General features: G+C 37.5%; 2 protein-coding genes across 5 annotated transcripts in view; both read right to left on the bottom strand.

The window, feature by feature from the left end:
• eps8a (EGFR pathway substrate 8a, signaling adaptor) overlaps window positions 1-1,911 on the bottom strand; it is a 96,537-nt gene extending 94,626 nt beyond the window's left edge. The window contains exons 1-2 of one of the 2 annotated variants that reach the window (XM_088922875.1): window positions 1,866-1,911; window positions 1,642-1,769 (exon numbers count right to left, since the gene is read on the bottom strand). The gene's annotated coding sequence lies outside the window, so the exon portion shown is untranslated. Of the gene's footprint in view, window positions 1-1,636; window positions 1,770-1,865 lie in introns of those variants that run through there. The other variant, XM_088922876.1, reaches the window with a different exon arrangement.
• Window positions 1,912-6,544: 4,633 nt separating this feature from the next.
• The window catches only part of LOC148829426 (uncharacterized), a 31,406-nt gene continuing 12,529 nt past the window's right edge, over window positions 6,545-25,421 (bottom strand). For all 3 annotated transcript variants that reach the window (XM_088922870.1, XM_088922872.1, XM_088922871.1), the window contains 13 exons: window positions 24,368-24,436; window positions 23,620-23,757; window positions 22,993-23,130; window positions 19,468-19,659; window positions 18,711-18,848; window positions 16,063-16,194; window positions 14,552-14,740; window positions 13,236-13,349; window positions 11,291-11,491; window positions 9,358-9,498; window positions 8,568-8,873; window positions 7,873-8,025; window positions 6,545-7,236 (listed from right to left, as the gene is read on the bottom strand). In XM_088922870.1, coding sequence (XP_088778996.1) covers window positions 7,154-7,236; window positions 7,873-8,025; window positions 8,568-8,873; window positions 9,358-9,498; window positions 11,291-11,491; window positions 13,236-13,349; window positions 14,552-14,740; window positions 16,063-16,194; window positions 18,711-18,848; window positions 19,468-19,659; window positions 22,993-23,130; window positions 23,620-23,757; window positions 24,368-24,436 — 1,994 coding nt within the window. In that variant the 3' untranslated portion in view covers window positions 6,545-7,153. The remainder of the gene's footprint in view (window positions 7,237-7,872; window positions 8,026-8,567; window positions 8,874-9,357; window positions 9,499-11,290; window positions 11,492-13,235; window positions 13,350-14,551; window positions 14,741-16,062; window positions 16,195-18,710; window positions 18,849-19,467; window positions 19,660-22,992; window positions 23,131-23,619; window positions 23,758-24,367; window positions 24,437-25,421) is intronic.

Below are 25,421 nucleotides of genomic sequence, written 5' to 3'. Positions count from 1 at the left end.
GTTTTTGATTAATATTCTCTAAACTGGATTGAGACCTACCAGAGGCCAGTAGATTTATACTTAAAAAAACAAGGGAAGAAAACTAATGGGACACTTGTGACATTTCATACTCTCTAAAAGAACTGTCAACTACACAGAAATAAAAAATAACTTTGGTAGACAGTGGAGTTTTTTTTTCCTAGTCTAGTGTCTAACAAACAGTAATCTTCAGCCCACCATTGGAATTTCACATGCCTCTGGTGGTTATCACAGATGTTTGATTTAATATCAAGGAGCAGTGCCACAGAGGAAGTTTTTTTTTTTTAATGTAACAACTGTTACACCTTTGGGACATACAGGAAAGCATTGTGTATACTGAAAAAAGAAAGTTTAAAAAGTGATCGTGTTAATATTTATTATCTCTAAAAGAAGCAAACTAGTGCACTTGTGAGTTAGTTATTAAATACTGGCTTGACAATAATCTATTTACTAAATATGTAGTAATTGCATGTAGCATGTGTAGTAATTAAACACCCCCAATTAAATCAACAACAATAAAATAATAATGTGCAGCAGATCGACAGTAGGACAAACCCATATTCATAAATGCACACTTTCTTCTCATACCATCATTTAAAGACAGCTGAGCAATGATGTGAGCCTCCTTTCAATCAGTTAAACAACCATAGCACTCAATTATTTGGCACCATACTGTGCGTTCAATTTGTTCAGTCTAAAGCAGAGATGGTAGCAGGACCGCCCTATTCAAAAAACGACTACGCTGTATATGGTTGTACGTGGTTATCAAATGGAATGTTATCATATCAGTTTCAATGTTCATTGATAACAATAATATCTATTCTTGACAGTTTGGGGAACACCGCGCTTCAACACAAAGAACGTCTTATTTTACATCTATAAAAAAGCTACTTTTGCCTACGGGTTCTTACAATTAACGTTTCCTCTATTTTGGTTTTAATAAAGCATCCTTTGTTGGCTTTAAATGGAACCTTTCATGGTCTCGGTATTAATAGGTTTTGTATAACACGAGTTAGGAATGGGGAAAAAAGCGCAGACTGTTGTCGAAACTGTTATGGCAACCGAGCCAGGCGAGTAGTCAGGATACAGGTGTGGCGTTTCTATATACTAACCCTTAGATATCAGGTTGCCCTGGAGGTACAGTATACAGTAGCAAGCCCTTGAGGAACACTTTTTTCCACCACACTACATCGCTAAATGTAACGTTTTTAAATACGCACATTTTGTTTGGTTCACCTTTGGCAAACTACAATCTTAGCCTTTTCTAACAATGGACTGAAGCAGTAAAACACGATAACAACAGCAGACGTGAGCTTTAGCACAATAGTACAATCTACAAGCTCACTAAGATCTTACTTTTGTTATGGAAAACGAAGATGAAAGTACTTATAATATAACAAACGGTATAATAAAATCGACTAAAGAATCTTACGCCATATATCTCTATTAACAATTAAATACAAATTGGCTTAGTTTTTTCCCCCACATTTAACCTCTGCTTTCACGACTTTTGCGCTCCATGATTCTTCTGACACGCCAAAAGATGAACACAAAGCTTAGAAGGTACTGCAAATAAAACAGCAGCTTCAGACGCAGAGTAAAACAAAAAAAATCTTACCTTACCTGTTTCAGGATAAGGACGGACGCACTTCCCCCAAGCAGGCAAGTGTTACCGCATGGCACAATGTGTCACATAAGCAGAACAGAGGAGAACTGGAGAGCTTGCAGCAGGGCACAGGGTAGCTGACCTCCTATAAAAGAATCAAAAAGATGTATCCGGAGAGGACATAAACCACAGAAAACCTACAAAAAGTTAGCAACAGTTTCCGAAAACAGGGAAAATTTACCCAGGTAGCTAGTGATGTTCAAATAAACTCAGTGACGTCCCTGTGTGTTTTGTTGAGTTTTTTCCTGAAGGGTCCGCCTCACCTCTCCCGTTAAGCACAAATTGCGCCCTCAAGTGGTGTGAAGAACATCGAGAATGTATTAAATCGTATGTCAGGATTTCGATTCTAACCTCGATTATCGACTTCGTTTCTCGAGAGTAGAACACTATAGTAATTTCTGTTTTATATCCATTGTGTCCTATTGTTCTCGAGAGTACAACATGAACGCTTGTTTCTAATGATGATGAAGAACACTGCTGCTAAAGTAAATTTAAAAAATACAAACCCTGACAACTGCTAATTTCTTGAAACTTTTAAATTCATGAAGTTACAGTATATCTCTTGAAACGCATATGTGACACTTTGGAAACAATACATAGTATTAAACGGTTCATAGGTTTTGATATGATTTTCTAAATCTTATAACCCTTCTGCTAATATCATAGAGATCAAACGTTCATGAATAAAGGATGTTGGCACTTCATTTAGATTAGGATTGGGTTATTGCCACTTGTTGGTTAGTCATCAGTGTGTTCTAGAATGTAGCCACTGCAGTATGGTTACATGGTTTACATGGTTAATTTTGAATAATAAAAAAGAAATACAGCATGTTTCAGGAATTCTGAGCTACTGTATGTCACCAAAGATGGACAAGGTAAAAACAGTGTGTGTCACAAATAAAAGCACAAGACAAAATGGTTGTGTATTTTTGCAATGTTATTGCTTTTAATCACATACGAACAAATGAAAAGCCTTGTTACAATGTGTTAACAAAGAGAAGAGAACCTTATTTTTCTAAAGTTTTTATAAACCTTGTGTACTAGGAGCTCAGTTGGCCCTGAACATATTACAGAGGACAGTGTCACCTCCTAGGAGCCTAGACAGTGGTGAATGTTCTGCATCTGGAGACATAGCTTCCTGAAGGGGAATCTACTCTCTTTAGACAGCACCTGAAAGCTGAGATTTAGTTGCAGGGGAAGCTGACCACCACACATTAAATCTGCACTTTAACATACTCACTGGCAAAAATATCGCACTGGAGGGGTATGGCTCATCTTGACCAGGATGGGAACCACTGTCTTACAATATTTTCTTCATTTTCCCTTTTTAACCCCTACATGCTCCTCTGCACTCCTCCAAAATTCACAATCTCTTTGACACCTCTCTCTCTAACTTACTTCCACCTCCTACCAGCCCCCTGACTTCTACTTGCTCTTTTTGACCCCTCTCAGATTCTGAATCAGATACCCTGCTCCACACCTACAAACACATCACCTCTATCCTTGGATCCGTCCCTACTACCGCCTCCAGGCTATCGGTCCCTCTTCCCTTACCTTCTTCTCTGCTCTTCTTAATACCTCGCCCTTCTCTGCCCTTTAAGTAGGCAAATGTCACAACATTCTTAAAAAGGCTCAACCTTGATCCCTCTAGCCTTCAGAACTATTGACTCATTCCTTGCTTCCTTTTCCCTCCAAAGCTCTCAAGTAAGCAGCTCGCTGCCAGATTTCTGTCTGCCTATCATCCCACTCCCTGCTTGATCCCCTCCCATCTGGATCTCAACCTGTTCACTCCACAGAGACTGCTCTTCACTAACACTGTACTCTCAACTTGTCTCCTACATGGTTCCCTATCTTAACCCTGTATTGATTGTTCTGTCCTTTAAATCCACTAATGACTTTTTCCTCCTCTCATCTCCCACCAGGTTTGGTATCTCTGGCTCCGGTCTGACCAGTATTTCCTCCTATTTCTTCAATCACACTTACCAGATTTCCTGGCTTGGATCACTCTCTACCACACAATATCTTTGGAGTTTCCAAAAGCTCAGTCTTGGGACCCATTTTCTCTCTATATCTGCTCCCTAGGTCAACAATTTCATTTCATGGCTTCTGCCAACATTTCCATGTTGATAATTATTGAATTTTCTTTTCTTTTACTACTTCTTCCCTTAACACTACCTTGTGTATCTGGTCTCTCAGTCACCTTATCTTGCATGCGATAAAATAATCTCAGACACTTGTTCTGACTCCAACTTTCTTTTTTGCCCTGTTTCTCATCTTCCCTGAACCTCCCTCTGAATCCCCCATCCTCTTTTCCTGCCCTTTGCAGTCCAAATCTTCCTGAGCAGCTTTTAGCTGTACAGTACCTGCCTTACCCTAATAATTACTCTGCTACACAGCAGCTGGAACTGCAACTCTTTCCTGAATGGATTCCTGCTTTCATGATACTTCCCTACCTGCTCATACACAATTTGGCTGCTTTATTCTTTTCCCTCCCCTGCCACTCCCTGCCACACTTACTGTACATACTGTACATTTGTAAAAGTGTACTTACTTCTCTCTCATTTACTCTGCTCTTATCTAGCTGCACTCCCTCATCACTCAAAAGTCTCCGACTAAACAGACCACTATTTTTCCATTGCTGGAGTCTACTGTTTCTTCACATCCACACCTCAATGATGGAACAAAGCAATAACATTCACAATTCTGATCCACAATTTACAATGACAGAATACATTCTGCTGCTCTAGAGTGATCTGTTCAACCAGAACCTGTTCTTCTCCCAGCTTTACTGCATCTTCTTCCACTGCACAAGACTCCAGCCTGGTGTTTTGTGCCTGGTGTCTGGAGCTGGATCCTGATAATATTTCATTTCTATTACCTGTATTAAAACTTTTATGTATTTAATTGGTTGTTTAAGACACGCACGGTTATAAATTTCTCACTTAGACAGCAAAATGCAGTGTGTCAAGAACAAACCACTATCTGGGAGATTACAATTCATGGCACCTTCCCTTGATCAACAGACACATCATCATGATACCTTAACTGCTCTCTGACAGTCCACTGTATTGGAAATGTCCTGGGACCTCACCTGCTGCCCCTCTATGGACTTATCGTGATGTGACAACATACCAGCAGGACAACACACATCCTTAAGTAAATTAATCCTGAAGACAAAAATGTTAATAGACATAATGATTTTGCCCATATCCTGTCAGTACCCTTTCTAAATAAAAATGTAATTTTCCAGATAACTCTGTGAATTAGTTGCAGTTATAAGTGGTCTGTTTTGATGCCTGGTTTAGACAAAGACTGCATGTGATCTTTGAGTGCCATCTCAGAACTCATCTTTTAATGCTGCACCTGTGATTCCTAAACCCTGTCTCCCCTGATACCTTCAATTCATCACCAGCACTGCAGTTTGATGTTTTTTATGGAATGTTTTTACATACAAAATTCAGTTGGTTAGAAATTTAGAAACCAAAAGGCTATTCCATACTGCCACCTAGAGTATAGGACAGTACAGTTCAGCTGTTTTCATATGCTTTAAAGTAGGGATTGTTGTTTGAACATCAACTATTGTTTAAACACTATTCAAAACAGAAAATTAAGAAAAAAGTTGAACCTGCTAGCAAACTATAATTTAGGACTGTATTAGTGAAGTGAGCTGAAAAACATAATCACATAGTTCCAAATATAGTTCAGGTGGGTAGCTGCGTCAGCATGCGTAGGCTGCAAAGGAACAAGTAATAGGTTTATTCCATGCTGAAAAAAAGAAGAAAGAAAACACAACGTTTCGGCCGTGGAGCCTTCTTCAGGTGTGAGAGAGACAGGGCAGTAGGCAAAGGTAAAGTATTGGGAGAACAAAGGTAGGGAGGGAGGAGGAGTGAGAGGCGGGAGCAGGGGACAGAAAGAGAGGCCAATCAAGAGGTGTGAAGTCAGAATGGGTGCAGAGAGGTGTGAAATGAAACTTCCAATGAATGGAGAAAATTTAAAAGAACAGTAGTCTGTCGTTAAGAGAAGGGAGAATGTGTGATCCTAGCTGCAGAATAATTTTGGTTTCAGTGGTCTTTCTGATGTATGAGTTCGGAAAACCATCTTTGAGAACACAGACAGAGAGATTAGAGTGGTCGTGGCCGTCAGAGGTGAAATGAGAAACAATGGGCTTGGAGAGATCTTTAGTCTTCACAGCCCTGACGTGTTCTCTGAAGCGGTCTCTGAGTCTCCTTCCTGTTTCTCCAATGTAGACGGCTGGGCATTTACTGCAAGAGATACAGTAAATAAGGTTGCTGGAGGTACAAGATGCTGTCTGGGTGATCCGGAATTGTCCTGAGGGGCCTTGAATGAGTGTGGTGGTGGATGTGTACTTGCAGGTGATACAGCGAGCTCTGTTGCAAGCATATTTCCAAATATGCTCTGTTTCAGCACACTCCCAGAACCTATGTACTGTAGGCACATACCAGGTATGTGCTGAAGGTATCTTGCAAAGATGGCAAAAAAATAATTGTCATCTGTGTATAATGTTGTGCATGTATTATACAAGCATATTTAAAGTGGATTAGATGATGCGTTAGATTTTTTAGGGAAGAAAAATTAACTTAATCAATCAGGACTACCATCCTGGAAAAGTTAAAAATTAAACTCTTACAATTTGCAAAGTATAGTGGTCAATACTTTGATCTGATGGTTCAAAGAGTTTTAGGGTCCATAAATAATTTCTTTCAGTACAATTGCATTGCTTTAAACTACAGTTTTTCATAATATATTTGTTTGAATAGGTCAAATAACTTCTTCAGAGCTTGAACAGATGGCAAATGAGGATCTCAACACATTAAACACAACACCCAGATGCAAGTGAAATTCCAGGTTGGTTCCTGCTTTTATTGAGCAGTGAAGGGATCCATTCACCAACAAAACAAAAAGAAACATGTTTTAATGTGCACAAATAAAGATCTGGCTAAATCAAGACCTCATTGAACTACAAGTCAGTACCTTATTATAGTACAAATAAACTGCTTACACAGCACACACATTCAACCAAAGAGTGTACAGTATTTGTGACTATTCTACCAATAGACCATTCCCTCTGTCAATCAAGATAAGACAAACTATGACTGATATATCTCATATATATGTGTTATATGTATGTACTGCTTCATCTATAATGTGCAGATTTAAAAATTACACAGAACAGCATTGAAAGACACCTGTATAGAAACAGTTACCCTGTATTTGCAATGAGCTGTTTTAACAAATGGTTCTTTGGCAGCCTCTAGTGGCGAACAGTTTGTCATTGCATTCCCTGCTCAATTTAGCTGGGATAATCTGACACAGTACCCAAGTAATACACCTATTTTCCAACTTTATTCATGTAACACATTCATGTGTTCTCACAGTCTTTAAAAACGTATACAATTGTTACAGTTTATACAAGGGTTATGCTGACATTTAGCCATGTCTGTTTCATATTTAAAACAATTCTAGGAGCTTGAGGCGTTGCAGAGCAGACTTGTGCAGTACTTCTTTCAAAAGGTCAGGTGTTGGTAGGCAATCTGTCAAAGTCAAAGAAAACATGATAATAGACAAGACATAAAGTGTTTTTTTGTTTGTATAAATGTATAAAAACATGCTGAAGGAATAAGTCTACTATATTTGTTTTCAAAATCATATGGTGTTTTTGTTTTTAGTTCGCATCAAATACATTTAAATCATATTTTCAAGGCTATAATTCTGTACAAGGGCAAGAAAAGGGAGTACAGTAGTGCTTCCAGTTTGTAAAACAGACAGGGAGCTTGAACTAACCAACACTGGGATTTGTTCTGACTGGACATAGCTTATTGTTCAAACTGAATTCATCATAACATTAAAATTGACATCTTAACACAAAGTGATCTACAATCACTTTTTTAGGGTTTGTTTTTTAACAAAGCTTTGCGTGTTGGTTTTCAGCCACATCATTTCTAAAGATGAGATTTTATAATGGTTAAATTTACTGGTGCTCTGTCTGGTTAGATTATGCAACACTGACTGAACATGATTATTAGGAAAACAATATGAACATGAGCATTCAGAGGAAGAACAGTATTTCAGTGTCTGTGTTATATTAGTTTTGCTTTATAAAATAACACTCTAGACTGAATTTAAATTCATTCATAAAATAAAGCAAAGTGCACTTGGATTGAAGTTACCTTTCTCTTTCACAACCACTTCTGCAGTAAAGGTAGCTTTACATTTAAAGCCTCCACCTGTTACTGGATCATCTTCATATTTAGGAATTGGAAGGTTATCCTTCTGGAACCATTCCTGGATGCGGTTTTTCAAGGGCATTTTGTTAGATATGTCTGAAATCATAAACAGTATGTATTTATATGAGTATTTCTTTAGATTGTTTTTGCTTCTAATAAAATGAAGTTACAATAATATATCAAAAGTCTCTAAATGATATATTTGGACTCACAGTTAAGTTCCAAGAAGTTACAGGCATAGGAGCCAGATAATTCTTCAGGTACAGTATAAATAGAGTACATGTATGGCACACTAATGCAGTAATAGCACGTTTGTCAATCTTTTCTCTTTAAGAGGCTTTGTATCAGAATAAAATCATATTCTTCCCAATTTTATAACTAATGTCATTTTAGGATGTTATGAATATTTTCCTGTTTTAGTAATTTAGTCTTTGAATTGCCAATAAGGAGAAGCATTTCATAACACATTATTTTCCTAAATCGTTCTCATCATAAAAATGAAAAAAGCAAGTGCAGTTCTCATGGGGGTTAACTGAGCACTCTGAATTACGCTGGATTGAAGCTTCAAAATTATTTACACAAAGATATTCTAAACAACACTAAAACAGTAAGTCTTTTTATTATGTAGTATTTCTCACCTGATACATTCAACCCCAGCACACTTGCGAGCCTTTCACAGACTTCTTTCTGAGCTAACTTCTTAGATGGGTGTGTTTGCTTTGTGCATATAGTAAAGTCCCTGAAAGAAAAAACTACACCCCCAGAATACAAGTCATACGATGATTCTTCATACTGGCAGTCATTCCTCAGATGTCTCTCTAGTATTTCCACGTAACTTTCAGCTGCACCCTTGGCATTGTCATTTGTATCCCATTTCAAGATGGGTGCCAGCTTGGCAAATGCATTCTTTGCTGCATCTTCTTTGGCCATTTTTCCTTCTTTACCTATAAAAGTGTATGAAATTCCAGTTATTGTATCTTGACTTACAGTAATGGTATTATGTTAATCCTCTTCAGTCCTCTTCATTGTTAGCTAATATTGTAAGCAATAAATCAAAATTGCACTGTCTTGCTGTTTGACATGATCTTTCTGGTTTTCATGGAACATTTTCCTTAATCTCATAGCTGTTTAGTATCATAATAAAACCAGCTAGGTCACAGTGGCACAGAGCTAATTTCATAAAATATTTAGTTGCCAAGTACAACAATTTTGAAATAGTATTTAAGTTTTTTTACTAACATTTAAATTAGAACAATGTTTAAGTAAAATTTGAAATACTCTTCTGAAAGTATATTGTATTAAAAAAAATTCAGTTATGTAACTTTTGTCAAAGGTGTTATATAACTCAGATTCATTTATGTTTAGATTCTATGCTATTAGACCACAGTTGAAAAAGATTACTGGAATCAACCATTTATGAACACATACCATAACCTTTAAATGAGAAGTTCATAGAAAACTCAAGACAGCACATCAATTCATTGTCCTTTCTCTTCCAAGTTTCTTGTGGGTGTGGTAGTTGTTTTCTTTCAAATAGATTTTTTATTTCATCTCTAGTTTCAATTCTATCTGTGAGATGAAAGAAAGCATTAAATAGGCAACAAACACTAATTGATCTAGTTGCTTAATTAAACATCAACCAGAGCAAAGATGTGAAATGGAAGTACAGTACCTAGGGTTTAATTCCCCTGTCCAACACATTCTCTATCCTTGAACTCCATACTGTTTGTATAGGCTATAGTGACTAGATGCTATAGCTAGAAGCCATATCACTCTGCAACTCACAACTGGCAACCCACTGAAGCTAAGCAGGTGTGAGCCTGGTCAGTACCTGGATGAGAGACCTCCTGGGAAAAACTAAGGTTGCTGCTGGAAGAGGTGTTAGTGAGGCCAGCAGGGGGCACTAACCCTGTGGTCCATGTGGGTCCTAAAGCCACAGTATAGTGATGGGGACACTATACTGTAAACAGGCACCGTCCTTCAGATGACAAGTAAAACCGAGGTCCTGACAGTCTGTGGTCATTAAAAATCCCAGGGCGTTTCTTGAAAAGAGTAGGGGTGTAATCATGGCCTCCTAATAATCCCCATCTATGAATTGGCTTCATTACTCTGCTCTCCTCCTCACTGATAGCTGATGTGGGGTGAGTGTTCTGGCACACTATGGCTGCCGTCGCATCATCCAGGTGGATGCTGCACATTGGTGGTGGTGGAGGAGAGTCCCCATTACCTGTAAAGCGCTTTGAGTGGAGTGTCCAGAAAAAGCGCTATATAAGTGTAAGCAATTATTATTATTTCTGTTTTCCTCCTCAGATGCAATCAATAGGTATAGCTTATTAGTACTTAAAGAAAAATAGATAGAGAGATAGAGGAGTTTATTTATGTACTGTACAGTCCTGGATGCGTACATTGGGATTCTTATTAATGCCGATTTTTTAAGGACATGCATCAGACAATACCACACAATGCAGACAATACATTACAAAATAGATACTTTACATCATATATTACACAAATAGAAATAGTGACAGTGAAATTTATCTGGAATCTCAGTTTTGATAGAATGAGGAATTTTCCAGCAGGAAAGCCTTGACTTTCCATAAATCTTCCATAAATACATTAATACTCGTGCTAGAAATATCTTCACAGAAGATGTAAGTCATTTTAACATGGAATAAAATGTTCTCACTTTGCCACTGATGTGATTAATTTGATTAATTTATTGATTCATATTTTGAGTCAAATTATGTTTGTGACGTAATAACTATTCAGTTTTCTTTGAAAATGGTGGAAACAAAGGTCTCTTTCAAAATAAACCAAAAATATTAAATTCTTCTTTGCATAATTTCAAGGTGGTATGACTTTTTCTTGGTAATTTTGGTAATTAGATTTATTTTTTTTGTTTCACACCAAGATCAAACATTATAATGCAACAGTAGAATGGTTATTCAATTTAAATTAGTATTCAATTTAAATAAACTCTTAGCTCCACTAAGCATTAGTGAAAGAAAACATGCTACTGTTTTACAAATCTCAAAAGGATGTCTTTCTATGTCTTTTCAACATATGCGTCACATTCTGAATGTATGTTACCCTTTGCTGTTCAATGTTTGATATGGTCTGTCACTGTAAAAATAATAAGTTAATAGTCTTGTGTTGGATATGAACCAATTTATCCAGAACTTCTTTAACAAGTTCCGCTCCAATTACCAGTGCTCCTAAACAGATTTTTGGTGAAACCAAATTTGTAGTCCAAATTCAATACAGTATTGGTGGGCACTTAAAAGCAGAAACGGTAGACACAATTTTCAAAATGCCAGCATTTCTAAAGCATAACTTTATGACAACTTTATTACCTTCTTACCTGAGATTTGGCCAAGATCATACAACGTCCTGCCTAGAGTCTTGTACGATGTATTGAGTGCTTCCTCTTCTGTGGCACACCATTCCAGAGATTCTAACATGATGTTTTTTTTACTGATAATTACAGATGATGCATATCCTTCACAACTAGTGTATGTAAAGTTTTTTTGAATATTGTGTTTTGCCAAAGCTGCAGTCAGTTCTAAAATAAAATGAAAAATCCAGTTAACACATTTATTTAAAACAGTATCTTTACAAAGAATTGAATCATACAATATAATCTGCTGAAACATATTGTTCAGTATTATCATTCAATAAAATTCCCATCAATCCATTTATGTTCAACCACTTTATCCAATACAGGATCTCGGGGGAGCTTGAGCTTATCTCGGCAAGTACTGGGCTCATTCCAGGATACAACTTGGATGGGGTGACAGCCCATTGCAGGGCAAACACAGGCAGAAAAACAGACACACACTCATATCAGGGACAGTTTTCTGAGAAGCTAATTAATCTACCAGAATGTCTTTGGACTGTGGGAGAAAAATGGAGGACCCAGAGGAAACCACCGTGAACACAAAGAGAACATACAGTACAAAGATCCATGCAGATAGAATCCCAGTTCCTGAGTTAAACCCAGGGTGCCAGAGCTACAATGCAGTAATGCTAACCACGGTGCCACTGTGATGCCCCTTCAATAAAACAGTGGAATGGTTATGCGAGAAACCCTAACTTAAAAAGCCTAACAGACCCTGAGCACCTTAAAATGAACAATTTGTTTGGCAAAATCTCCTCTAATACACACAAAACATTGATACTTAAAAGTCAAGTCATCAGCTAACGCCATCAAACCCCTAATACTCCACACATTCCTTTAATCTCACTGAATGTGTGAGAATGTGTCTTCTAATCTTTCTCCAATTATCTAATTAATCTTCACACAAAGATCTTTTACAAATATCAGAGGCCTAAAATGGCCTCTAGGGGCACGTTGACAGTAATCTCAGTTTCTTTCGACCAGGCATGTCACAAATAATTACAACAAGTAGAATTTTCACTAGGAATGACAAGCTCCATGAAGTTTTCATACAGCACAAACAAGGAAACCCACCACATTTGTTTGTGCTCCATTTGTTCTGGTTTGAGCCACTGAAAGTAGCGTCTGTCCTGCTTTTGTTCCCAAGATATAGCACATTCTTTTTTGGGGGGAGCCACCTGATTCTTGTCACCATTGTAGGGAGTGGCGAAGTGATCATTGAGTGTCGTCAACTATTAATTAAGGGTATTGAAAGATTTTTGGAGAGGTTTAGTTGGAGTAAATGTGGCTAAACCCGCTTGGCTGAGGACTAACCTCCTGGCCCCAGGACGAGGAGTGTCCAAGGGGTAGCTGCAAAGGTGGAAATGGAAATGGAAATGAGGGTGGGATGAACAACAAGCATGTGAGGGAGGGAAACTAATTACATATAGTGTTTATAATGTTTTAGATGACTAAATGGTGTCAGGAGTGATTACGGATTACTCACAGCTGAGGCTGGAACTTGGCTAGTGTCATCCCTCCTGAACTTTAATTAAAAACTTTCTTTAATCATGGTGCAGCACAGTGGCACAGCGATACGCATTGCTGCGTCACAGCACTGGGGTCTTTTCCTGTTCCTGGGGTACTACTGTAGCTGTGTGGAGTTTGTATAGTGTATTCTCCCCAAATTCATTCCTCTGGGTACTCCTGTTTTATCCCACAGTCCAAAGGCACATTGGTAAGTTAACTAGCTTCTGGGAAAACTGAACCTGGTGTGAGTGTGTGCTTTCTTGTACAGTATCTGTGGCATCCCAGCCTTGTACCAATTACTCCTGGCATAGGCTTCAGCTCCCCAGATCCTTAATTGGAGAAAGAGGTTACAAAAAGGATAGATCATTTTAATCATAGTAATAGTTGTGGTATACTGTACCTTCAACAGTTTTTGGTCTCTCTTCATCCTCAGTTATATAACATGAAATGGGGAGCATGTTTTTTATTGGGACAGGATTATCACTTCTACGGTCTGTTTTGTTTGAGGGTGATCCTTGAAGTAAAAACAAAAACATTTTAAATTAATTTCATCACTACTAAAACTGAGCAAATGATGTCTGACTGAGAGACAGGACTCTGTATAAGACAGTATTCTGATTGAAGTGTTTATCAGTGGCGGCTCATAAGGGAAGGGTGAAGTTATTTTATGGGGATTTCAAATTATTTTTCCCTTGATACACTTATTATAGCGGATAATTAAAACAGGGTGGAAAATGTTATGTTCATTTTTAAGATTACATTCCCTGCCTTTTCGTTAATTTTCACAGGTTGTTTCTGTACTACTACTTTAACAGTTTGTGTGTTTTTTTAATTATCTGCTATGTTAAGATATGTTCAAAGGGGAAACAATGAGATATCTCCTTCAAGTACAGTATGTACAGTAGCTCCATCAGCATGCGTAAGCTGCAAAGGAACAAGTAAAGGTTTATTCCATGCTGAAAAGAAACACAATGTTTCGGCTGGGGATATCTCCTTCATATGCTTTCCCCTTCCTATCAAGAGCAGCAACATTTCTTTAGCAATACTGTTGACTGTTCGTTAGCGTCTAATCTGATATGAACAAGATTTACATTTCTACAGCACAGATGGAAAACACCACCAGACCTTTTGCACTCAATCTTACCTAGGGTAGCTCTTATGGAACCATGAATAATATACTCAGCTGGAGACTCATAAAAATATAAAATTATTACTAGCAGACATGTGTTGTGATTACCAGGGATAGTTTGGTTTGTAATTTAACTTTATTTCTTGGAGTGTGGGCACAGGGGTGATGTCCACACACTGTGAAATACCTTTAAACTTTATTTAAACAATATACTGTATAACTAGCGCCAGCATATAAAATACACTGGGATCTGGACCCAAGGGTCTTATAATTAAAAATAATTGCTTACACTTACAGTATATAGTAGTTTTCTGGACACTCCACTTAAAGCACTTTACAGGTAATGGGGACTCCTCTCCACCACCACCAATGTGCAGCACTTACTCCTGACTTCTGTGCTAGATGTGCTTTTGTTGCTTTTCTTTACCTCACAATACACAAGCAAATCGGACGCAATGTCTTTTTTGTATTTTAATAAGTTAAAACATATATTTTAGTGTACAACATGAACATACTATGGTTGACAAATTCCACAAAGTCAAGACACAAAACATAATGACTTTTAAAATGGTAAAAGAGCAACCTACCATAGATACACCTGGTGCTGTAAGAGGGGAGGGTCTGGCCTTTTTCCTGAACAAGTTCCTGCAGTGCTCCCTTGTAGTTTTTCTTAAGTATGGTAGGATTAGAGTCATTCCAGAGGAGCAGGGGTCTCAGCTTTTGCAGAGCTGACCAAGCCACCTGTTGTTCCGCAGAAGTTTTTGAAGCTGCACTCTCTGGAATACAGAGATCACAAAGCTGCATTAATGTCCTCTACACTCCCTCAAATAACAAAGGCTGAAAGGCTGGAAGTATCGCTAAGGATACCAGTCATCCTGGTTTCTCACTTTTCTCCCCCCTTCTCTCTGGTAAGCATTGTAGGAGCATAAAGGCACGTACATCCAGGTTCAGACACAGATCCTTCCCACAAGCTGTTAGATTACTGAACTCTACACCTACCACTGGCTCACACTGATGTTTGTATGTTATTTAACTTGTTGTTGTTTCTGCTGCTCTTCTGTGTTTATGTTTTTGATGATTCTTTAATGTTTTTGCATTGCAGCAAACATGCAAATAAGCATTTCATTGCACTTGTCCATGTGACAAATAAACTGAACTGAATTGTTGCTATCATACCATTTTGCTCTTTCTCAGTAATTACCTGACTGTGGAAAGAATAAAAAAAATATTTAGAAATCTTTCAACTCCAGTCCAAGTGAAATATCAGACTATAGCACCATAGTATCCATCACATTGGAACTCCCATGAGACAGGTCAGCTTATCTTCATTGGGGCAGACAAACACCAAATGGTGTTTGGTGTTTGTCCAGGTGTTTTTGCACCCTGTTAAATCCACCTTAGATATTCAGTCTTTACAAATCTGGCTTACTTGCCTCAGACATTAAATTTTGCTAAACAAAGTCAGAAAAAACTGAAATTGCTTTAATCAGAAAAGTAAGGTTTTGAATTTGACTTCTGTGGAACTACAGTACATGGGAATGCAACTTTGTAATGAAAACAACAAGGAATTAGGATTTCCTGAAACCAGGAGCATTCTGTTATGATGCAGATGTATACTTGACACAGCCTTGGAAGTGATTAGTCAGAATCCAAGTGCGAGGGATTGGAGAGTTCCCAACTGTAGGTGTAATTGTTGGGAACTGTAGAGAGACCCAACTATAAAGGGGTTGAGCATTCCGATACAGCTGAGGGAAAGTGATGAGTAATTATTAAAGGGAGTAACTGGAAGGCAGTGCTTAAAAAGCAGCCATTATGGAAAACATGGAGCCTGGCTCCGGAACCAAGAGATTGGGACATCGAGTCGGTCTTCTGGAAGTGCTCCTGGAACTGGAATGAGTGGATTTATCACAGGCTGAGACCAGGCCAAAGGATAAGCCCACAAGATGGTTGGGTCCAGTGCAGGACTCCAGGGGAAAAACAGAAATATTTTCAGAATGTGAACATTAATTATTATTGAGTCCTAACTTATATACTCATTATACAGTAGTTTAACATTATTATAGCTGAAGAAAAATAGAAAATATTAAATTATTCTTACCTTCATCTTCAAAAGATAAAGGTGTATTGAGAATTAACTGGCATTTGTATTTGTTTGCAACTTTAATTATCTTTTCTTGCACACTGTCTTTTCCCAAGCATTCAAAGACTCTGGCCTTAGAAGCAGACAGCTCTTAAAGGAAAACATAATTATTGTCACAAAGTGCACATTCCTACACAATTTCAAAACAGAAGTTATCATACATAATTAATGATTCTTTAAGGTAAATATTCGCACAAGAATATTGATGTTTGTTCTGTAGGCTTAATAGATTGCAATATATTTCTTTTCTTCTTAAAATATCAGAATGATCCTACCCCAGCAATGCAGCATGAAAGAAGCTTATTTTAGTTTAAGCTTTATTTTGCATTAGTTGGACTTTATAGAGATCAAAGAATGTTTTTTGAGGTACAAGTATGAGTTCTCTTCAACACTTTCTTGATTTATATGCTTATAAACTGAGAGTCAGTCCTGTAATTCATGTTGTCATGTGGATGCAAAACTAATTTTTATTAAACTTTTTTTGTCACTTTTTTTTAACTGCTTGAGATGTGTTAGATGGCATTGTAGAAGCCAGGCTGACCAAGCTCTAATATGCCTGTACTGAGCCCTCCAGATATTCTCCTGATGAAAAACAAACAAAAATATTATATATGAAAAAATATTTACTGTTAAATGCTTAATGTGATTTGATTAAAGAAATCAAAATATTATTATACTGCACTCACATCAGCATTAAATAGAACAAAAGTCATATTTGTCATAAATCATTAAAGTTAAAAAAATATGAAAATCACAGTTATTCACACCCTTGTATTTATTATTTTGTAAACTCTCCTATGGCAGGAATTACACTATCAAGACAGCTCCTTTAGTATGCTGTGAAGTTCTGAGGAGTGATCTTAAACAGTTTATCCATGAATTTCTCTACGATTGTGGGAACGTTTGGCTTCCATGTGTAAATTGTTTTCTTGAGTTCACACCCCCAATGTTCAGTTTTAATGAGGTCTGGAGATGCCCAGTCGAGAACATTTAATGCGTAGTTGGGTAAATTTTGTCAATCTGGATTAATTCTTTGGATCATTGTAATACTGGAATGTCCATTATTGGCCTGGCTTCTCGAATGAGGGAACCAAGTGTCTGACCAAAATGTCAGTGAAAATGTTCATGATTCCCCCTCTCCTAACAAAGTCTCTAGGACCTTTAAATACCAATCATATTTCTGAGATGCATGAACAAAAAGGTGGTTGATTCCAGTTGTCATTAGACGTAGAAAGTCAGCACATTTTGTACTTCATGCTCAAAAGAGGTTTGTTCCAAGAAGCATTCAACATGCCTGATTCTTGCAGGTGATGTTCTATACATTATGTATCCTGAAGATGCCAGCTTGTGTTGGAGATCATCAGCTCTCACCTTTGGAATAAGGGTTACCTCATGAACTACTTGCTTCACAAAACATACATCCTCTTCCTGGCAGGGTTGCCACCCACTATACACAGTAGACTTAAATGTCTTAATAATGGACATTACAGTTGAAAACTCTGTATTGTCAGAGCTCTCAGGCCTTAACCACAATGATGCATGCTACTCCTGAATGTCTGCCGTGTGTTAACTCCTTTCATACCCTAGGAAAACAGGAAACCTGTGGAGGCCTCTGTGTAGCTCCAGAGGATTCCATTACACTTCCAAAGAACAGATCTTAAATAGGAACTTGGGCAGCATGGTGGCGCAGTGGTTAGCTTGGCTGCCTCGCAGTGCTGGGATCCTGAGATTAGTTCAGGACCTAGAGTATTATGTATATGGGGTTTAATATGTTCTCCCCATATTCATTAAGGTTTCCTCTAGGGGCTCCAATTTTCTCCCACAGTCTAAAAATATACCGGTAGGTTAATTGGGAAATTGGCACTAGATCTGAGTGTATGCATGTCTGTGTTTGTGTTTGCCCTTTGAATGGACTGGTGTCCCATCCTCAGTGTACCGTAAACAGTAAGATATTTTTGTTGACCAACAACTAGGCATCAGGAAAAGCAAGTAATGAAGAGAGAAGCATTTGACAGGACAAGATTTTACTATTGGGCAAATAATGGACTGTATGTGGGAAAACTAATCAAAAATTCACAGTGAACCAGGACTGATATAGCTTCATAAATTGAGAGCATTTTGGGGGGTTGAAAAATATAGAAGAAAAAAGTTTCCTACAACAAAAAACTTTCAAAGTTTCAATCAGAAAAGTGGTTTATGCTGCCACATAGCCACAGCTGCTAAAGCATGAAGAGAAGAATGAGGAACTAAATAATAATGGACATTTCACAACCCAGCCTGAAACTACTCAGACTTTCTTCGAGAGCCGCTACAGTACATTGTTATCTACAGTGCAGATATATAACAAACTTGCTTCAGTACATTTTCAGCATGTCTAAAGCAAAATTTAAGATGTGATCTTGTCAGAGCCATAAAAAAGAACTTAGAGTTAAAAATGATTGACTAATCTTTGTGGGACAAAATTATACACACGGATAAACTACTTTGTATGACATAATTATAAACACTAATAAATATGTAATTCATTTAGGTAAGTGACTAAATTATTCCCTCTTCATGATGCATATTGCTCAACAATACCTTCTTAATAAAATAAAAACACTCACGTGACCTATCCATTGCTGAATTCAGGACTAAATCCAGTTTTTTGTAAGCTTCTTCAACAGCTTTGTGTTCATTGTCATACTCCTCCGGGAAATCAAGATCTTTTATGTATATGGTGACAGTAGAACTGAACTCCTCTACTACATTATTAAATATAAAAAATACAAATATAAAACATTGAAAATACTTAAAACACGACCGTGGGCTGTGGTGAACGATGGGTCAGGCATCAAAGGGTTAACTTACATCACTTACATCAAGGGTTAACTTAACTTACTCTGCTAAAGTGAAGCTTAAATTTCATATTTACCTAACTGCAGAAAAACAATTCCCTTCAATTTGCAATCAACATGTATAATTAACAGGATATTAAAATAATAAACGAATAAATAATTATTGAATTAAGTAAATGTATGCGAAAATACATTTAAACTACAGTATACAAAACTTACTATTTTCAATACAGCTTAGTCTGTGTAAGAAGAGATCAGGATTTTGTCTTAGAAATCTTCAATTCACTTCAATTAATATACAAAAAACCTGACCACAACAATTTGAGGTAAACTGTACATGGATAGCCAATATCCAAATCCAATCCATATCCAAATTCACTTTTCAGATTCTTGGTAACTGTCATAGCACTGTCTTGATTCCCTATAGCATGAAAACAGAGGAGCAAGAAACTGAATTCAAAATAGGGTACATTTACTTTACATGACAATTTCATTCAATTACAAAAAATAAGAATCAACAAATTACCTGCATTATTGTGAATAATTTCATATGTAGGCAACTCTTGGTTAGCCTTCTGAAAAAGTTCTTGTAATCTGTTCCTGTAGTTTACCATAGGTTCAAAACTGGTACCGGTGTGAAACTCACTGACAGGGGCAAGTCTTCGAAGCCCTTCTTTAGCAGCATTTTCGTGGGCTGATTTTCTAGAGGATGCATGATCTGGAAAAGCAAAGAAGATTATACACATACTATGAAATCAAAATGAGTGTGCTACAACTCTTAATCAGGAAATAGATAAACAGTGTTGTGTGGAGGTTTTTGAATGTTTAAATTCCACATTTTACAAGTGTATAATAGAACCCCGTTCTTTAAATGTAAAACAATGGGCTTTCTTGTGGAGCATTTGCATAATGGTGACCATATCTTGTCCCTTAAGGCAGTCACAATGACTAAAGACCACAGTGGGCAAACTATTGTAGTTAAATTATTAAGTCAGCCTTTATGGGTAAATAGGACATAGAAAATGTAGTGCCGAAGATAAGATGGAAATTGCATGAAGAAGCAGGAAGTGAGTGATATGGTAAAGAGAAAAAAGAACAGCAGAGAGGAGAAGCAATTACCACAGATGGTCTTAATTTGAGCACTAAAGAGACAGACTCTGGGCTTTAAGAAAGTACCTGTTGTTTTTCTAAATTTGTGGACATGTTAATTCTATTAGTGGTATTCTAGCGGCGCTAGTTTGGGCACGGTGACGTCATCCCCCCTCCCCGCGCGTAGCAGGGACCTCAGACGCCTAGGGTGGGGGAGGTCTCCTTTAGCTCATGCTGCAGGTTCCCTGTTGCAGTACGCCAGAGACCTGGGTTTGCGCCCAGGTGTTGCGGGACGAACCGGCGGGGTGGAGCAGCGGAGACACGAGTCCGCGCGGTCACACTATCTACCAGGCTAGTTAGTGATTTAGCACATTGAATAGAGAAATAGGCCACATTGGTTTAGCATCCATTTTAGAGAGAAATTGTGCCCTGAGTAGGATGCTTTATATTTGATAAGACATGAGCTCTCTTTTTACACAAAGATGGTATTTGTGTCTTACTTACTGGACATGTTCTGTTTTTTGTGACTTAAGGACAGGACTCTGGAACTCACAGATTTGTAAACAGCTGTACAGAGTAGTTGAAATGTGATGTATACAGCAGTGATTTTAAATAAATATAATGCTTGTTGTTTTAACTTTGTCCACGTGGTTATTAAGTTCTTTTAGAAATTTTCATTTTTCATTACTTTCTATTATTTTAGAAAAAAAACATCTTCCATATAATACTAAGTATTCCCTGACAACAGGGTGTGTATAATTGTTACCTTTTATTAATTTGCTTGCATATCAAGGTGCTGTAGGGACCTGATATTGATTTGATTTTCAGTGATATCAATTTGAATGATCAGTTCAATTCAGTTTATTTGTCATATGTCCAAGCGTAATGAAATACTTATTTGTATTTATGCTCAGATACAAAGACATTAAGAAATCACCCAAACATAAACACAGAATAGCAGCAGCAACAACAAATTAAATAACCTGCAACTTTAAAAAAAACACGTCAGACAAGCAGTGTGAGAGGAGAAAGAAAGCTGTATTCCAATAGTGAACTGGGCTGGTAGGATAATAGTAGGATATTTCATTTTCCCATACATTGCCTTACAGTGTATCCAACCAATACACACCTATACATCTACACATTTGGTTGACCATAAATTTATTTTGCTTTAAAGTGCACCTCTGAAAAAAATGTGCTTGTTTGAGAAGGTATGAACCCTTCTTTAATCCACCTACAGTTATAGGGTACTTCTATAAGAGGTGTTGCTGTAAAGAGTTACTCTGGTTTGCAGCAGTAATATACTTTACAACTGTCGCAATAATATTGGAAGTGTATACTTATGGGAACAAGAGCACCAAATCGCAGTAGCTGACTCACTGAGAGTGGTCGATTTGAGTTTAGTCAAATTAATATTATTAAAATGAAGTATTAATATTATTAAAATATTAAAATTAAGTGCGTAGGCCTACTCACAAAGAGCAACAAAATGCATCTAACTTATTGTGTAAGTTTCCTTTGACTTATTATGAAACATATTAGCTATAAAACAAGGAGTATATACAGTACTAAATCATACAGTTGTGCTAAGGTATGGTCCAGTCTGAAGTAATTAATTATTTTGAATTTTACTTTGGGCTTAAGATTGTATATCTCTCCCTGTAATAAAGTTATCTTAATTATTATTTATATCAACACCTGTGTTGCCTCTATTCTTTGAGTGAGTGTAAGGTTATGCTTTTATTAAATATTTTCCTATATAAAATAATGGAAAATAAACTATATTTATTTCATCTACCACTTATTGAATAGTTATTATTCTTAGGTGCCCCAGGATTAAACTTAGTATTGCTGCTTCAGTCCTATCTGTGTGTGCCATGTTTGTAATCCCTCCTCTTAAGGGCGCTCCGGCTCTTTCACATTTTACTTGATCATGTGCACCTGCCTTCAATCCTGCCCCTCCTTATAAGCCAGACGTTCACTCTATTCCGGGCTCTGCATTGGAAGACAGACGCCCGGAGGCCCGCCTACCACCAAGTCACCCTACGCCCGCGGCTGAGGGCATACTGTAGGCCTCCTATCGGCGTCCTGACCCAAGTGAGTGCGGGGCTCAGAGTGCCTGGCCTCGTCACCCCCGTTTTTATTCCCCGTCCCTGCACCGAATCCCGTTCCGGTTTTTAACCTCATTTGTTTTGTCTTGGATGGATCACCCGGTACTAGACTTGGACTGCTTCCTGGTTTCCCCTTTGGGATTGTTTTGGACTAGTTCGCCTGGACCATGTCCCCCCGAGCACCAGTCCACTGTCGTCACGCCCCCGTTCGTCAACCTGCCCAGTTCCTCGCCGTTTCCTCCCCTTGTTTGTTGCACTCCCTTCCGGATTCTATCGTCTGCGTAGGGTCCTGATAAACGCTTCGTAACAGTGTGGAGTTTGAAATTTCTCCCCATGTTTGCATGGGTTTCCTCTGGGTGATCAAATGTCCTCCCACAGTCCAGACACATGCTGGTAGGTGAACTCTATTCTGTATAAATTGGCCCTGGCGTGACTGTATGCCTGTGTGTGCTCTGCAATAGACTGTTGTCCCATCCAAGGTTTACCCCCCCCCTTGTGTCTGTTGCTTGTTGGGTTAGGCTTTGAATCCCCCTGCAGCCCTGTACTGGATAAAGCACATTAGAAAAATATATATATAGATGTTACTCTTGTCACACTAGTTGAACAGAAAAACAGACTACTTAAAAAGTTTAATTATTGGTCATATTTTCACTAGTACACCTGTTTTTGTTCTTAAATGTTGCAAGAAATTAAAAAAAACATAATATCCCTGGATTAAATTCAATTAAATCCACTGGGAATTTTTATCCTTTCAGCACATTGTGAATTTGATGAGTGTCAGCATGGTAGAAGCATGTTCAAAAGCACAGCAATAACTGCAGAGCTAAATAAAAGGACTATAAATCTCTTACCCTGACCCGTGAAGGTGCACTGGACTGTAAAGGTCAACACACAAGCAAGAGTGTTCTGGACACGTTCGTACCCAATTTGAATTTTATTTTCTTTTGATTTGGAGAAATACTCTTGGACAAACCTCTCAGCATTTTCCTCTAAAGAAAGATAAAATATGTTGTCAGTCAAGAAATGTTTGAGCTAGTAAGCCTATATTTTATCTGTAACTGAAAAAAGATTTTTAGCTGGTTTTAGTGAAGTTCTGTATCATTTTGTCCAAACACCACAATACTTATCTTTTCTAAACTGGAAACTTGTTTACAAAATTTAAGGATGACAGTTTCTCTTCAAAAGTGACACAATCCTCAGAATTTCTGTATAATGAATCAGACCTATGTCTCAACCATAGGATGAAGAAACATTTTTGAATTATTCTGTAAGAGCTACAAGTTACAGTCACATTTTGACCTTGAGTTGTTTAACTAAATGTAACTTTCTTTTGAAGCTAAGTTGAATCAAATTAAGTTTTTGATATTCACATCAATCCAAATTTTTCATTACTGACTGATAATTCAATTTGTTGGACTGTTGAAAAAAGACAAACAAGGGCATAACGTCTGGAGAGATAATCAAATCATCAACTTTACCTGATTTGTTAGCACCAAGTACAAATCCAAGTTTCGCGAAGGCTGACTGTTTTGCCTCTTCCTCACTGGTGAAGCTGTTATCAGTGCTAATTCTAACATCCCTCATTCTCACAGTGACAGAAGCAATAAAGGATTTCCCTGATTTAAAATAGTTTAAAAGAAAGAGTTGGAGTAAGGCAAATGGTAAGTATAGAGGGCATATGGTCATATGGTTAATACTGTATATAACTATTCAAACTATAAACCAAAGCCTAGCTCTGAATCCATTTAGTCAGTTTAGCACAGTATAGTATATAGTGACAAAATACTAAATTAAATTTATTTTGTGACTTCTTTGAAAATTGTGAAAACTAATATATTTAGCTGACATTTCAGCAGCTGGATATTTTACTAGAACAATTAAGGTGAAGCGTTTTGCTCAACAGTACAAGAGCATCTAATTCAGAATCTGAACCCATGACTTTACAGTTACAATTGTCTAGTGTATTAGCTCTATTGTCCTCATAGTTTGACCATGCTCATGCTGGATGTACTTTGCTCTGCCTTGGGTTCTATAATTTGTAGCATGTTTCACCATTCCTGCCTATGCTTTGCTATGACTTTACAAAATACCACTCTGATTTTACCATTAGAATTACCAGCACGGCATATCCAAGTAAATGTGAGAGAATCTGAGAACATACACTTATCAGGTGTTGAGAGCTTTGTGTATTAAGAAGTAATAAGGCAATATCAATAAGCCTACTACCTGTGTTTTCTGCAGAGTGATTGGGAAGGTTTGTTTCATTCTCTGTGCTGATCCCTGCTGCCCTGCTGCCTGTTCAGAGATTAGAAAAGTACCTGAGTTCTTCTGTTTTCAATACTCTCACTCCTCATTAAACAAGTGCTTTACTTATTGAGTTTACACATACCTATTTTTGTTGCACGTGTGAACTTTCCCAACTAATACAAGCTCCAAAAGTGTAGCGTGTTCTTCCATTTTTTATTTTTAATTCCATTCAGCTGTTGCCCTAACTGTCTTACCAAGACTAAGGCCGGTATTACTAGGGGTATTAGAGGGCAGAATAATATTTTGAATGCATAATTTGTAAAATTAATATTGTGGCATTCTGCACCCTCCAGAGTAGACTAATCTAGCAAGTTCTGCCCTTTCCTCTTAAGCCTAACCTTTTTCCTCCTCCTCTATAAAAACTGAGAGAAGTACTCCTTTCACCCTCTCTCCTTCTCTCCCTCAAGCCCTTAGCTACTGCTCTCCAGTGACTAGCATGCCCCCTGTAAATAAAAAGGGTAATAAGAAAAAGCCTTCGTGAGTGAACCTGAACAGCCTTCTCCAGCCTGTTAATCCCCACTCTGCCTGCACAAAAACCAAGCTCCCCATTTTTTAATATTTTGTACAATTAAATGTTTTATTTTTAGTGTGTGCACTATGAAACACCCAACTAACATAATAAACATTTGTTTAGTAAGAACGTTGATTAGTTCTTGGTCTTGTGTACTATATTGCACATTTTATTTCTCATCCCTTCTTCATATTACTTTTTGAAGTACTTTTACAGCTTTTTTTTTTACAGTAAAAAGCTAGTAATGCAGAACATTACACTAGAAAAGTACCTAAACTTAACTGGTTTACGTCCAGTTATGAGCACTTGGAATGAGTTGGAGATTTACAGATATTTTAATGGGAATTTGGTATTTTTACAATTTGAACGAGATTTCACAGAGAACAAGATTACATGATTCCACCTTTTGGAAATTTTGGAACCAATTGTGCTCATATAATACAACTGAACGAGTAAAAGGTT

The sequence above is a fragment of the Atractosteus spatula genome, chromosome 8 (assembly GCF_055471065.1).
Source record: "Atractosteus spatula isolate fAtrSpa1 chromosome 8, fAtrSpa1.hap1, whole genome shotgun sequence".
Classification (NCBI taxonomy): Eukaryota; Metazoa; Chordata; class Actinopteri; order Semionotiformes; family Lepisosteidae; genus Atractosteus; species Atractosteus spatula.
The sequence above is the reverse complement of the archived record's forward strand: the minus strand, read 5'-3'. Positions and strand labels throughout refer to the sequence as shown.